The sequence below is a fragment of the Cygnus olor genome, chromosome 11, assembly GCF_009769625.2.
Source record: "Cygnus olor isolate bCygOlo1 chromosome 11, bCygOlo1.pri.v2, whole genome shotgun sequence".
NCBI classification, from domain to species: Eukaryota; Metazoa; Chordata; class Aves; order Anseriformes; family Anatidae; genus Cygnus; species Cygnus olor.
The window spans coordinates 6,006,079-6,021,976 of record NC_049179.1 but is presented as its reverse complement, the minus strand read 5'-3'; the positions used below and the strand labels follow the sequence as shown (position 1 = coordinate 6,021,976).

At 41.6% G+C, this 15,898-nt stretch overlaps 2 protein-coding genes across 2 annotated transcripts; one reads left to right on the top strand and one right to left on the bottom strand.

The window, feature by feature from the left end:
• The first annotated feature begins 69 nt into the window (after positions 1-69).
• On the top strand, positions 70-4,536 carry GTF2A2 (general transcription factor IIA subunit 2). Its single transcript, XM_040569528.1, has 5 exons — positions 70-180; positions 333-500; positions 1,019-1,123; positions 2,393-2,519; positions 4,226-4,536. The coding sequence occupies exons 2-5, from the start codon at positions 429-431 to the stop codon at positions 4,249-4,251; spliced, it is 330 nt and encodes a 109-aa protein (XP_040425462.1). The 5' UTR covers positions 70-180; positions 333-428; the 3' UTR covers positions 4,252-4,536.
• Positions 4,537-13,693: 9,157 nt separating this feature from the next.
• On the bottom strand, positions 13,694-15,597 carry GCNT3 (glucosaminyl (N-acetyl) transferase 3, mucin type). Its single transcript, XM_040570404.1, has one exon. The coding sequence runs from the start codon at positions 15,156-15,158 to the stop codon at positions 13,869-13,871; it is 1,290 nt and encodes a 429-aa protein (XP_040426338.1). The 5' UTR covers positions 15,159-15,597; the 3' UTR covers positions 13,694-13,868.
• Between the last annotated feature and the right edge of the window lie 301 nt (positions 15,598-15,898).

Below are 15,898 nucleotides of genomic sequence, written 5' to 3'. Positions count from 1 at the left end.
CCTAAACGCAATAAACGCTTTTGAAAGAGGTCTGGACGTCTTCTCTTAGGGCTTGGGCCGTTACCAACCCGTAAGCCCTTGAACGCCGCCTTTCCCCCTCCCAAGCCCCTGGGGGCCAAGCTCCTCCCTCGGCCTTCCGCTTCCGGGCCGCGCCGCTCCTCGTCCGGCCGACCGGGGCGGGTGAGGCCGGGGCCGCGCGGGGGGCGTGGGGGCCCCGGAGGGGTCCCGGGGGGAGCCGGGCGCGGCCCTGGCGGCGCGGTGGCGGGCTCCCTCCCTCGTCGGTGGGTGCTCGGCGCCGTGCAGTGCAGTGAGGGCCACGCTGTGTTTTCCAGGTCCGCTTCCTCTCGTTTTTTTGATGAGAGCGAGGACGCAGCAGGCGCCCGGAGCCGTGGCTGAGCAGGAGGGTGGCCGGCCCGCCGCAGCGAAGCATGGCGTACCAGCTGTACAGGAACACCACGCTGGGGAACAGCCTGCAGGAGAGCCTGGACGAGCTCATACAGGTGCGGGCGAGCCGGGCCGCGGGGGCTGCGCGCAGGGCTGGAGAGGGAGGGCTAGGGCAGCTCAGACGGCCCAGCCGTGGTGCTGTGGGTGCTGATGGGCCGTGTTGGAAAGCTTACCGGCCGAAATCAGCCGCTGTTAGTGCTCTGTTCACGTGGGAAGGCTTCAGCTTAACGTTCCAGACAAAGGAAAGTGTGTGTTTTTAAAGCGGCATTTTCCCCTGTCGCTCCGCCCAGTAAATGGACAGCCAGATGAATCCAGAACACTGCAGTCGGTTTCCTGCTCTTATGCTTGTTTCCAATGATTGTTTCTCAGTCGAAATCTTTGTATAGCACAAATAATTCTCTTAGCACATTGCTTCCTTTCCCAAAGTTAAAATGGGAAAAATGAAATAAATACAAGAACATAATATTTCTGTAAAGCATCCTTCTAGAGAACTGCTTCATGTAAACTTTGTAGTGATGTTTTTAACTTTTAGTGCATTTTTTGAGTTAACTTGTTTTTTTTAAAACCACTTCAGTCGCAGCAGATCACTCCTCAGCTGGCCCTTCAGGTGTTACTTCAGTTTGATAAAGCTATCAATTCAGCACTGGCACAACGAGTCCGGAACAGAGTCAATTTCAGGGTAAGATAACTTCGCATCAAAGTTCTGGTGAGCTACAGCAATTGCATGCTAATGCAGAATGTCGGTAAAAACTGTGCTGTAAGTGGAAACTTACAAAGGTTCTTTTTGATTCTGAAATATGACTACCTACACACATGTTGTGTGTGTGATCGTAAAGCTTATTCTCTTACTATTAAACCAGGAAACTTTTGGAGGAACGCAAAAATCAAAAACAGAGATTTGGTCAGATGAAAACAGAGGAAGGAGAATAGGGAAATGCTTTGATGGGTAGCATTTGCCATCCTCCGTGTCTTGTAAATGGAGAGACTTTTGCTTCTCTCAGTTGTACCTTGCAGAAGTGAGATAAAGCCAGATTTTCACCCCGCAGCTCTGATATGAAAAGAGTTGTAGATTTACCTGTATGCAAATCGCTGAATGATTTTGCATCTATATTCTGTAAATGTCACAGAAAAATAAGTTTGTTTTTTTTTTGTTCAGCCACACATCATAATTAATGTCAGATAGCCAGCAAATTATGTCAATTTGATTGCAATTTTGAGAAAATACTGTTGTCCTAATACTTCTGCAGTCTATGCAGAATATAGTAACAAAGTGTGCTTTTAGGATTTTAAATTATTTTTCCACATAGACATGTTAGAGATTTTTTTTTCCTTGTATACTTATTTGTATACGTAATGTGGTGTAGAAAAGTGTTAAGGATGCGTTAAGTAGAGAACTAAAAATTTTATATGGAACTTAAGTTCCAAGAGAATCAATTTAAAATAGGGGAAGATGAAGGCCAGAAGGTGTACGTATCAACATATTCAGTAATTTATGAAATGTAGGGGGATACCCCTTTATGCCACATACCTATGTTTTGTCATTAATTTTTTATTTACACTGTTGCAGAATTTGCATGTTGTTACGATCACTGCTGTTACTGATTTTTTTTTATATCCCATATTTTAAAAAATGTTTTCTGATACTGAAGTAAGTTATACAGATCCTTTATACACATTAGAAAAGGTACAAGCTGCCTTAGCATGCTTATGAAGCTTCCCGTTGCATAGGTGTAACATCACGATGTGGTCTTGAAAACTTCGGCCACTGGAGGGCATTTAAACTACAGTTTTCCTCAATTGCTTGTTTGCTATGTTTGCATGTATTCATGTTGACAGTTGGCTTTATGGTTAACTGATTTATAGCTCTAGAAGGTATGTAGTTCTGTAAACAGTAAACGTCACATTTTCGGTATGCTTCCTATAGAAAATGTCTCTTGTCTTTTTAAAGGGGTCTCTGAATACATACAGGTTCTGTGACAACGTGTGGACATTTGTACTGAATGATGTTGAGTTTAGGGAGGTCACTGAACTTGTGAAAGTGGATAAAGTGAAAATTGTAGCATGTGATGGAAAAAGTAAGTATGGACTATGATATAATTAAGCTGAGACACAAAACTTTATCGTTTATAGAAAGATTTGACCAAATGCCCAATTAAGGCAAGACTGATTGTATTTTCAGACAAGTAGTAGGGCTCTGAACTCCATTTTACATATAATGAGAAATGAAACAAAAGCAAGCTGAATGCTTCTCTTATTGCCAAACACTGAAATAGGAATGTGTGAGACTGCTGGACATCTGTTGTTGAACTACCACCACTACAGCAATTACAAAGTCAAAAGTAATCTGGTTTGAATTCCTGTGTGGTGATTTCTGTAGTATTAACCTGTTTGTTAGAACAGCACCATATTTTATCTGAACCAAAGACTGCTTCATGAGTCTGAGCAAGCAATTGTCTGAGAAAACTGTTGAAGCGATTGGTTGCTGGATTTGATAGTAGGGGACCCAAGCACATGAAAAGCTTATGCTGGCACTGCAGATCATACTATGTAACATGTATTGCTCAACAGGCCCACTGCATGTACACTGCTTATAGGAGTTTGTTCCATACCTGCTTGACAACATTACTTTTTGTCGATGTTGCTTGAAATTCTTTACTGGAAAAAAATCATTTAGTGACTTTTGTGGCAAGCTGCCTTGTAACTTTTAACCATCAATGTGGCAGAATGTCACTAATGTGTGAAAAGGTGCCAGTTTCACGGGGAGGAGCGAAGGGATGCTAAAAGGAAGATATGAGAATGGAAAGTTAAGCATACCCTAGACTTCTGACACAAGTTCCTCATGGCTTCTTGGATCCTGGCATGATTACATTGGTCATGTCCAGTTGTAGTTCTAAACAGCTGACAGAATTTATTGTTTTCTCAGCTTCTGGTATTAGGCAAGCATACAATCATACTCTGTTTATTTTTGTGTGCTCACTTTAGCTAGTAGAGGAAACCTTATTTTCAATTTGTTAATAATGTTCACACTCGCTGAAGGATGCAGATAAGATTTAAAGAACTGGGTGATTTAAAGTTGCTATTACAATTTCAGCCACTGAATGCCATATTCAGCCATAAACACAAAGAGTTGAGTTGCTAAACAAACATTGTAGTAGACATTGACTTGTCTTTCCCTATACCCAAAGATAAGTATTCTTTTTGCTATAACACTAAGAACAAGAAAGCAGTACTGGTAGTAATACCAGAAATTGCGTTGGTGTCAGTTGATGCTTCTGACAAAAGTTCAGAACAGAGAATTGCTCTCAGTTGTTTTAATGAAGGTCATACTGATTCTCACATTTAAAAATGCCTAAGACATACACAGTAGCACACACTCTATAGGAGCTTATGTTATAGGATGTGCTAAAAGTTTTCTCTTCAATAGATCATGTGACTTAGCAAGATGTGCTTGTGACTGCAGTAAAGTGTATATCACTCTGAGTTACAGCAAAGCGTCGTGGATTTTTGGTGCCATAGTAGCAAATGATGTGTGTGCACAACCTTGAAGTTTTGCGCTGGCTCTTTTCAGTGTTGCTAAACGAAGTGAAAGAGCACAAGCAGTTCATGCCTCACATTGATAACAGTGGAAGGAACTACTTAGGTACAGAATATGTTCTGTTCTAAAATGCTTGGGGGATGCTGTTGAGCTTGCGGAAGGTATTAGAGAATGGTACTGGTTCTTTTTAGCTTAACTCTGTAGTGTGGGTATGTATAACTCACGCTTTCTTTTTTTCATTTCCAGACACTGGTTCCAATACTGCCGAATGAATAGAACTGTGGTTTGCCTGCAATATTTTCTGTTAATATGCAGCACTTTCTGGAGAGAAGCATGGAAAGGGACTGTATTCATACTTGATTCTTGTGATGCAAATGTGAGTTAATCCATACTAAGAAAGCATCACAGAACAACAGTGGAAGAAATACCTGTAGCATTTCTTCAGTTCACCACATGGGGCATGAAGAACACGATGTTACTTTTTAAAAAAAATTACAACAGATACTGTTGCCTTTTTTTGTTCAAAATAATTTCTCTAATAAACTTTTATTTAAAAACTTGTGAATGAATGAGTGATCATTGGAAAGCTTTGTGTAGGAACAGACAGTAATATGTTCTCCCAATATTGTCTAAATGTGTTTTGAGTAATGTTGCAAATGTAAAAGGCTTTCAGTTCCAGGGTTCTGATCTGAGTATGGTTGCATTGACTAGGACCGCAAGAAATGGCTGTTTAAAAATAATGTTAGAGGACATCAACAAAAACTTAGCAGCTCATGCTGGTCATTATACTTGTCTGTTTGTTACTGCATCTTTCTATCCGTAAATAGATAATAGCTATCTGCATGTATCTTACATCTATCTATTATTAGATAGATAATAGGTATCTGTAAATATCATGGTACACTATGCTAATAATACACTAACCTGAATATTAAAATATTATTGCACAGCTCATGAGTCAAAGACTGTTAAGATTGCACTACATTCTCAACAGATGTTAGTGCTGCTTATTTTCATGTTTATCTAATAGATTTTTATGTGGAATTCATTTAATTGAGCACCTGGCAATCAGGATTTCAACAAGAGTTGAGCTATGAAATTAGAGACTTCAAATGGATAACTGTGTTCTTTAGATTTAAATATACCACTAAGTAACTCCAATCAAGAGACCCTTAAAATAGTTACTGCACTAGAAGTATGAATGTAACATACAGCTTCTATGTCTCACTTAACAGCATGTCCCAGTGTGGTTGTAGGAATGCTAGCTGTTTCGGCTGTGTCAAATTCATTTATTTTTGACAGTAGACTACTTGCAGATTATTAGAAACTGGGAATTATACAAAAAAAACACTCATGGAGTAATTATTTTTTTTTAATCAGTCTAAATCTTTGTGCCAAAACAAGCATAATTTGTATGTTGAAATATTCCTCCATATGTTAGTGGCTGAGTCCGTTAATTAAACTAATTAAGTTCTAGTATTTCCTTTAACATTTTTCCAGTCTATTATAGATCTCTAAATCCTGTCTTTGGTCATCAAAGGATGTATGTTTGGGGGAGGGGGGAGGGGGGCTGGGATAATGTCTGCCTCCCTCTTTTAACATCTTCTGAACATATTAAAACTGCCTCGTAGCTCACCTGCCTTATCATGGCATTAAGTGAAAACATTAAATTCTCTCTTATTATTTCTATTAGCAGAAATGAGAAGCAAACATTTGACTGAAAGCTGCCTTCCCTGACTCATTTTTCCGAGGTACAGCCAAGACAATCTAGGCTAGTTTTGAAACTGTTTCCTCTGTGGCAACCCCTGCCTTATCCCACTGTGACCTGGAAATGACATTTAGAAGGTGTTTAAAACATGAAATTTAGTGCTCTTGATCAAAAGTGCTGATCATTGAGGGAAAACAAGGATCCTTCCATGCTCCAGACCTGGAGTCTCTTCTATAGGCAAGAGATTTTTCTTGTTAAGTGAGAAAAGACTTCACAGACTTACTTAGTAGATTGCTCCAAGTATTATGTTTATGACTAATTTTTTGTCTTATATCTCTGCTAAATGTCTTCTGTGAGCTGCAGATTGGTATGTAACTGATTTCGAATCCAAAAGAACAGACTATTGCTCTTATTTGAGCAGTACAGTATGTGCTGAGGTCATTATCTCAACGGATGCAGAGGTATGGTTTTCCGTTTTTTTCTCCATCATACTCAATCTTCTAGGGTTAACTGGTTTGTTTGTTCGTTTGCTTGTCTTCCCCCCTCTAATAATCATCTGGAAAATGAATTTCATCCCTCTTGAATGTGTTTGCTGTTCCTACCTTCAACCCTGCAGTCTTCCTGTCTCTGGACAGAAACTTCTCAACCTCCAAGACTTGGTAGCCTCCCTCCTAGTACAAATAAATATACATCAGCTTTTGTTCCAATTAAGTCTGCATTAGCATACTTACTAGTCTTTTTTCCATTAAAAACAGATTTAATAGAGAAGCAGCATTACACTGATGTGGTTTTTTTGTATGGAATACATTTGTTTGCATTTCCTTCATACTACTCCATCTGATTTCTCTTGCCTTTCAACACTTGAATACTGCTCTGTGAGCGCTCCCATGCTTAGTCCTACTTCAGCTGCTAGTTGAAAGGAAATATGTAACTGAGAAAGCAAATTGTGTAATGTGTATATATGCTATGAAAAACGGCAAACAAAAAAGGAGAAATAATTTTGATGGCAAAGATGTCTGCTACTTAGTAACTGTTGACATTCAAATCAATGTGAGCAGGACCAGAAATGATCAAGTTCATAAATTCAGGACAATTTTACTGACTTTTTTAAAAACAGGAAACAAGAAGAAGCAAGAGTTTCACAAGAGATCTAGACCTGGTTCTTTGGAGAAGGATAAGATGATTTGGTATCCTCTGTAGTGATACATAACAGTAAGACTCTGAACAGTATACCCTACTTATCTGGTGGTTCCCATTCGCTTGAATACTGAGATCTGAATGTTGCCTTGCCTTTGAAAGCATGGAAGCATTTGAAAAGGAGATGGGTATTCTGAAATGAATTTAAATGCACTGTACTTAAAGCACTCAAGTTTTTCTGTAGTGGAAAAATGTGCAAATGCTGAAGTGTGATTGATGTTCTTAATTAGCCTGGTGTTTGGCCTGAGTTAAGTGAGTGGCAAAAAACAACATGGATTAAAAATATGTTGTTACAGATTCTTCTGAACTGAGATTTTTCCTTTTGCTAATAGTAATGTAGTTTTAAAAGAAACGCACACAGACTTGAAAGATTTTGGAGGAACTGGAATGACTGGGGACAAGAAAGAATCTGTTTCTGGCACAGTGATAAAGAAGGGACTGTGCACTGCGAGAATCTGTGTTATTTTAACTGTGTGAAAAGATAGAAAGCATAGACAAATTGGGAGCAAGGGAACATTTTAGATGAAACAGCATACAAATGAGTGGAAACAAATGGACAAACAAGCATGTGCTTCTATAACCTAAGACGCTCCTTTCATCTCTGCAGCTGGAAGTCCAAAGGCCCATTTGTACAGAACACCAGGAAAACAGAAGTTACAGACAAAAACTGAAGGAAGGAAAGGCAAACATACCTTGATGTTTATAGTTTTGCTGCCTGGGCAGTTATCAGTGGTATTAGAAGTTTTGTTTGACATTTGGATTCTGTTTTAGTATCTCTGTTTAAAATTGTCTGATGACATAGGATAGTTCTGGTTACTGCAAATGCATCAAGCTGTTGTTCTGAAAACCACTTGTTTTCCACTCTCATGGTGGAATCCTTGTTTTCCAAGTATTCTGAATTTAGCTTGCAAAAATAGTTTGTTTTAAGCTCGACTACTTACTGTTGCTAAAATTAACTTGCATAATCCTCATATTTTTGCTTCATGACAGTGCACCATTAGGCAATGCAGGTATCTGATGTTCTTGCATCTGCGGGACATTTCTGTGACATGGATCAAATCTGGATGCATACAGACTATGAATACTTCAGCTTTTTGTTATCAATCCTGTAGTTCACTCTTGCGGTCTGTTTTCCTTGAGAGCCAAAAGGCAATCTGCATATGCAGTGGAGAAGCATTTGGCACCCTTGTTCCTTGCATGGTTATGTTACAGTGCAAGAGCTCCAGCTGCCACTCTTTGATGTCTGTCTGTTCAGCGAATATACTTTTGAAAGCTGCAGATGTTAGTGTTGATTTTGTGTATGTGAAGAAAGAACATGCATAAGGGTATACACCTCCCACCCCCCTTTTTGTAGGCTAATTTTCCTGAACTCCCCAAGCAGCATAAGTTGTTTACCCTGTTAACTCTGCTATCTCTTTAGAAAACACTTGAGGCATACTGAAGCATAAATAATTATTGGAAATAACCTTTTTGATTTCCTCAATTGCTCCAGGAATGCCTTAAAGAGTACCTGCCTGTGGCATGAAGACTGCTGCCTGCTCACTGCAAAAGAGAAGCTTGCCTATGCCTCTGGAGGAGTTAATTCCTGCTAAACCTCACAGCTGCCGAGACAAGCTCTGACACTGGCTTGGCAGCACAGTTTTCAGCTCTAACCACATTTCTGGGATGGTGTTTGTCCAGGCCCCTGATCTGCTGTTTCTGTGGAGGCTATTTCAGTTCACTGATGGAGAGCGGGACAAAGAGAAGGTAAAGGGTTTTGGTGCCAGCATTCTTCCTGCTTTTTATTACTGTACTCTCCTTCATATCTTTCTGCCCGTTTGCTGTTTCCTGTGTTTGAATTTCTGCTAATCCCTCCATGTTCATATGATTGACATGCTTTGTGATCTCAGGAGATTGGCTGAACTTTTACCTTAAAGTATTAACTGAACGTTTGTTGTACTAAGCTATCTTAATGTCCAGCGGAAGACAAACTATCTCACTGGCTACAGCATCAGTTTGCTTGCTGCTACCTGTTCGGTTCTTCCTGTGTTACGGATTTGTTTGCCTATTTGTTGTTTTTTTGTCAATTTATTTTATAAAGGTCACAGTGACTTCCACCTAGTGGAGAAAAAGCAAAAGATACCTTTGCATCTTGACCTTGAGCTGCAGTGGATGTTTTTATTTAGAAAGAAACTTAAGGAAAAAAAAAAGTGAGAAAAAGGAAATAAATCCGTAAAAGTGGCTATGGGTCACTGCCTGTGTAAACACAGCTTCTATGAGAAAAAGGGATTATGTTAATTTCTAAAGTGCATAAAACCGGATGTTAGCTAAAGCAAGCTGTTTACTCAGTCAGGGATGTGAATATCTCACTTCAAATGTTATGAAAGACAAATCAAGGAAGAACAGTAAGTACAGAGCAGGAAGGATTTATGACAAATTTCCAGAAGACAAGTTTAGTCAGGGTCATTTTGTAATGTGACACAATGACTATTAGGTACAATGAAGTAGATAAGAGGTACTGGCAATACATGGATATTTGCTTTTGAGGATCCTCAGTGGCACAGGAAGTAGTAATTTCAGTTAAAGTACTAGTGACTTGGTTTTGGTTTTCAGTGCTCTAAAAGTTCCTGGGGGAAATGTTCGGTGAAAAAAAAAGAAGACAAGTAGGAGCGTGGTAAAGAACATGTTAACTTCAGTAAGACAGTACTGGGAGATCTGGACTTCAGCCTCAATGATTTAGAGGGAATCCTTCATTAGGAAAATAGCTTTGCTCAGAGACAAATTTACTGTATAAATTAGACATATTATGGTATAGTAATCAATGGCTGAATCAACTTCATTTATAACAGAAAATATTTTACCAATATTTTGTTTCTATAGGTCGTGTTTGCTTCTATTTTTTTTCAGAATTTATTACCTGTTTTACTCTGAATTTATTTCCATTGACCCATTTCTTTATTATAGAATGCTTCAGAGAAGACCATTATAAAATATGAAAGAAATGCAAAGCAAGAAGGAAGTAGACCCTCCTGAATATAGTTAAGAAGAGCTGTTTACGGACCTTCTGTTAATAATATATATTATGCCAGTTTCAGCTCACATTAGGTTGTTCTTGTAAAAAGAAAGTGAAAAAAACCTTGAATTAATACCAGGTGAGTATAAAAAGAATACATCTGTTACTAGACATCAGAATTACAGTTTCACCTTCCTCCTGTGAGTATCTTGAAAGGCAAATGGGAATTTGCAACATACTTCCTCCTTAAACAACTGGTGGTTTATTTAAAAATCAGGTTGTTAACAACAGACTGTGGACAGAAGCATCGTAAGTAGATGTTTCATACTCTCCCTAGACCAAGTTAACTCTACTATTTCTGATATGATTATATTTCTAATTTAGATAGCCAAGGATTTTATTGATTAAGTTCATATGGCGTTTAACCTATTTTTTAAAGACGGACCTGTATTCTGGTTATACCAATACTACTTTGGGCTAGGGTTTGTCCTACTCTATTTCAAGTTTATTCTTTTTTCAGTTCTGCAACTAACCTTGCCAAGATGCATCATTTCTTTGTGCACCATCACTGATTTTCCAAGATGCTATTTATTTTATTTCTGAGATACTTCGAGATCTCTGGAATACATAGTTCTATATGGGCGTTGAGTGATATTTTTTAATTGTCATTTGTAATGATAAGGAGACATATAAATAATTTTTTTTCCTGTATCACTGCTTTGACATATGACTGAACTCATAAATATGACATTTCTAATGTCTTTGGAAGAGGAAATGCTGTGAACATTCCTCTCTCAGAATCTTATTATCTTAGTTCACATTCTCAATTTGGGAGTAGCCTCATGTTCCTCCAGAAGAAATTAGGTCACTACTGAAAGGAGAAGGGTGAGTTGAAAATAAATTTGCACAAGATATGCCTTTGTTTTTGGAACCAAATTATCTGAGATAAATTGTGAGTAATCCAAAATTCTGAATGCTGTTGGTGATGGTAAAATAGTATAATCATGTTGGAAAAGTAAATATTTTGTCAGAGACTCCATACAGCCCATGAGGTGTCAAATGAGAGTCCAGCTACTCACTGACTGTTTCCACCTGTTTCTGTCTAACTGACCAAACACACCGAAGACAGTCAACTGCCTCAAAATATTATGGCATAAGCCATATATAAAGGCTTGGGAGCAAAGCCTCACAATAGAAATAGGAAAGAGTTAGAAATTCCTGAGAACCAACTTTTCAAGCTAGACAGGTTTAAATAAAAACCAAACTTTTTGGTGGGTTGGGCAGATGGACTGTATTTAAAGGCTAAATATACTTTAAAACCCTTTTGATGTAATTACCTTTCATTCATTTTTGTTACGCTGTAAGGCATTGCTTTTATGATGTAATAGGTGTATGTTTACAGCACAAAAATACTTTGTGTATGTGGTTTGACTAGTTCCCTGAGAAGAGGTAAAACTTTTGTATATATGCTGGTTCCCCTTAGGCCTTCATATTTAATGGGCAAGCTCTTTCAACTGTGGACAAATGTTAAATTATCTGTTTCCAGTTCTAATCAGGAAGAGCATAGATTGTAATAAGTAACATTAAAAGAAAAGTTATTGTGACTCTGCCAAGAGACTTACTGTGGAACTGATCTGAAGTGGCTTATTTTGTATTTTTCAGATCTAGGTACTTCTTGCTCTCTCTCCATCTGAATTTTTTTTTTTTTTGGTCAGGGCAGTCTCTGTCGATAGATAAAACATCTACTGTTATTTAGTCTGTACAAGCAATACTTCGTATTTCTGAGAGAAGAAAACCAAAGAAGTTATACATATTTACAGACTGACAGGGATAAAAATTACTATAACAAATCTGTAAGTAACCTGTGAGTATAAATCTTTCTTTGCAAAATACTTTGGAGATCCCTTCTTTGGGAATCTGTCACTGTTTCAGGCTGAGGTCCCTCCTACCCCAAGCACCCTTTCACTCTTTGTAGGTGCTCAGAAGGTTCTTGGAGAAATACATTTAGTTTTTCTTAGAGACGTTTGTTTGATGGATGGGATTGGTTTTGATAAAATTCCTTAGAATAGACAAGTGAGCTGTTTTTTTTTGTTTGTTTTTTGTTTCTTCTCCATGACTATGGATGTTTGTTTTCTATTTTCCAAGGGAAAAAGACAACGTACAGACCACCTTCACATAATTACAAACACATTGACCCCGCTCTGCCTGATTTAGTCTAGAAATGTGAATGTATCCCAATCCCACCAGTGAGCCAATGGCAGTAGTTAACCACTTTGGGTAAATATATATTAATCTACAGTACAAGAAAGAGCTCCAACTGTCAAAATCAAAATAGGCAGCTATGGCTTGGTTGCAGTCATGCAGTTCATGTTGGGAAACTTGAGTTTGTGCCCTGAGTTAGCATAGAAGTTCTGTTCTGAATGAATGTACTGCAAAGGTGAATATTTGTTATTTAATGCTGAATTGGCTGCTGAAACCATTTTAAGTTTTGTATGCTATTAACAGATTAGCATAAAGCTTAAATCTCTATTGCAGCTGATTTCTATTTACAGTACTTGGAAAAAGCTTCCTAGTGGAGCCAGGATTCTATAGGATTCTATTACTTTATTCAGTCTTTTTGGGTAAATAAATGCCCAATGATAGGTTAGATATTTGTTTAATTGGCAGCTTGTCTTGCTGATAGTTGTTATTGTTTTGCCTTTAACGATTGCTGTGAAATCAGTGTTGTTTTAAAAATCAGCATTTACAATGAAATTTGTTTTAGAATGTCCAACAAAACTGCAGTGGCACGCCTTCTCAAGTCAGTTATTTAATCTCCTCATCCTATTTAAATCAATGTTTTAAAGAACTGCGTAGTTCATAATTGTAACAAGCTGTGGAACTGCTTCAGATGTTCTTTGGATAATGGTTGTTCTCCACAGGAGACTTTGAATTTATAAGGGTAAGAGTGCTTACTGATAAGAAAATTACTAGGGAAAATTGTTGATTGTTTAAAGGCAACTGAATTAAATCCTCACCATCTTAGGTAGTGAAGCACTGTTGGATCCACAGGAAGTAGCTGGCTTTAATGTGAGGTGGGTAAAGTACACATAGGTGAAATACAGTTCACAGATCTTTCAGCTTAAAGAAACTTTAAGAAAAAATGAATGTCAGATGTTTTGTTCATCTAAAAGGCCCAACACACTACTGGATGTGGCGATTACATTACCGAGAACACTCCTTATAATATTTTCTTTTCTGGGGGGAGGGATAGAGAGGAAGATGTTAGAAAATGTAGGTTAGCACACAGTTAACTACTTAAGCATCCCTTCACGTGTATTACAGATGGAGAAGTGGGGTGCAGATGGATGAAATAATTTAATGGTCTGCCTGGGAGCAGTTAGTTCTCCTCAGGTGACTGCAGCACACAGAATACCAAGAAGCCACCAATTTTGGTGTGTTTGATTTTATTGGCAAACCTTTTTTTACGGCCAGCAGCTATTGACACCAGTTAAACAATCATAAAGTGCCTGAAACAAAAAGCAAACCGACGCTAAGCCGAGCAGTGTGGCAGGTGCCAGGTACTTTACAAAAAAACAATCAATTGTATAGTTTCACCTGTGCTCGTACCAGGACGCGGAGTCACTCTGGCTTGTGACCTGGCCATGCTTTTCTAAAACAAAAAAGAGCTCTGGCGTCGCTTTTGCGAACAGTCAGTAGATGGAGAATGGGAAAAACACCGGCCCCGCTTCTTTAGGGCGGCCGGGGGGAAGCCGCCAGGGATGCGCGCCCTGTCTGAGGAGATGCCCGCAGGGAGAGGGGGGAAAGCGGAGGGGGGCTGCGCCCTCCCACCCCAGCACCCCCGTTTCCCCCACCGAGCCCGGTGCCCCCCGGCCTCCGCTTACCCCAGGGCTCCGCCGTTTCTCCTCAGCAGCCGCGGAAGTAGCCCCCAGTCTGTGAGGTGCCCTGCGGCTCCTCAGGCGCCGCCGGGGCGGGCTGTGCGCCGGCTCCCCTCAGAGCCCCGCGCCGAGCAGAGCCCTGTGGCGCAGGTGCTCCTCGAGGCACTGGATGGCGGCATCGTCCACCTGGGGGTCGAACTTGTTGGCCAAGAGGTGGTGCTGCCGGAGCATCCAGGACACGTCTCCGGCCCCGTAGATGCAGACGGCGCGCTGGTACCGGCCGGTGCAGGGCGGGTAGGGCGCTCCCTTGCTGGTGTCGCCCTCCAGGTACTGCCATTTGACCAGGCGGGGCAGGGCGTTCATGTCCGAGAGCTCGAACTTGTCGTTGTGGGGCACGGCGCCTGGCACGCCAGGCACGCGGGTGAGGGTGGCCCAGACGTGCTCGTCGGGGCTGTAGGTGTCCTTGGCCCACTCGAGAAACTGCAGCACTGTGGGGTCCTCGAAGATGTGCTGCACAAAGGCCCGCGTCACTGCTATGTACGCGCTGCCCGTGAACATGGGTGAGCTGAGCGGCGACGGCAGCTTCTCAGTGGCCGTCTGGGAGATGGCGTCCCCCACTTCGTGGTGGTACTTCCACCGCAGCTGCTTGTAGGACGATGGCTTCTCCGACTCCATGCTGTTCTGCCCCTGCAGCATCTGGAGGGCGCGGACCATCTCCGCATTGGTTTTGATGGGGAAGTCGGTGCCGCAGGTGTTGAGGACGTAGCGCCACGGCATGGGGCTCCGCAGCAGGTCCTGCATGCAGTTGAGGTCAGCCTGCAGGCGTGACCAGGAGGCGTAGACCACCTTCTCCAGGCGGCTGGCCACAAAGACGTTGGGGAAGCAGGCAGCAATGGCCCTCACGGCCTCCTGGAAAGCAGCTGGGGACTTGCTGTCTATGTGGACACAGTAGACATTCTGTGGCATGTAGACAGACCGCAGGAGCCGCTCAAACATCTCGATTTTGTTGTGGATGACTATGGAGTAGGCAATGGGGAACTCAGCCTCCTCCTTGCTCAGTGGGAACTCAATGAAGCGCCGGGTCTCCTTGAAGCTGCTGCAGTCCTTCGTCATGTTAAGGTACGCTTCAGGTGTCAGGGGTGCCCTTTTGTTTCTAGTCTCCAGGTTGCTGAGGAGTGCCTGCTGGATCGCCTGCTCGTCCCCGCTGACAACCCCTGAGCAGTTGATCCTTCGGCTGGAGGGTAGCTCCAGAGCCCGGCGGAGGTGGTCACGGCAGCGGGGGTGGGCATCATGGCAGGGCCGGGTCACACTGCGCAGTGTCAGGGCAATGACCAGCAGCAGGGAGCTGAGCAGCAGCGCGCAGCGCCGCCGTGCTGCTGGGGGCTTCCCCTCGCACAGCCGCATGCCCCCGCCACTCCGACACGTGTGGCTCAGGGGCAACGCGCTGCACAGCCACAGCCACCAGCCTGTGCCTCGCCTTGCCTCGCCTGGGCTGACCTCCTGCGTGGACTTGCTGGAGGGTGCAGTTGTTCAGTCAGCGCTGCCTGTGCAGAGTAACCTGACAGCTTAGGTGCCAGGTTCCTGGGAAGGGTGAAATAGTGGCTGGGCGTTCTCAGCGTAACCACAGGTGAATAAAAGGAAGTCGCCTCCCTCCTTGTTGCGTAGCTGTTTGGGTTTTATCAGTACAGGAGGTTCTTGTCTATCTTTTATGTCGGTATATAAAAAAAATATTTTATCTTACCCCTGTCCAGTGTACAAAGCAAGGAAAATCCCCCTAGAATGCAATCCTGTGCAACACACTTAAAAAAAAAAAAAAAAAAAGACATTACTAGATGAGTTTGGATCTATACTGCTTTTCCAGCATTTACATCATGCAAATTTACAGGTCAAGGGAGTGAGAGCAACAGCACTGTAGTCTGGAAGCCCAGCTGCAGCATGCTTTCTGCTGGTCTGGAGCATTTAGGACTTTAGTGAAGGATTGCTGCAAAAGGAGTTGGGTAGCTTGGCAAAGTGGAAGCTCTGCTTCCACAGTGGAAGCAGAGGGTGAAGAAAGAGGGCCCAGTTTATAAATAATGGGCCACAAAGTGTGCACTTTAATGAAGGAGTGATAGAATATTGGTCGATTTGCATAGGTGAGCGGAGGA

Coding starts and splice junctions, on each gene's coding strand:
- GCNT3 (XM_040570404.1), bottom strand. CDS start 15,158: ATGCGGCTGTGCGAGGGGAAGCCCCCAGCAGCACGGCGGCGCTGCGCG.
- GTF2A2 (XM_040569528.1), top strand. CDS start 429: ATGGCGTACCAGCTGTACAGGAACACCACGCTGGGGAACAGCCTGCAG. Junction 501..1,018: donor GCCTGGACGAGCTCATACAG/GTGCGGGCGAGC, acceptor AAACCACTTCAG/TCGCAGCAGATCACTCCTCA. Junction 2,520..4,225: donor TGTAGCATGTGATGGAAAAA/GTAAGTATGGAC, acceptor TTTCATTTCCAG/ACACTGGTTCCAATACTGCC.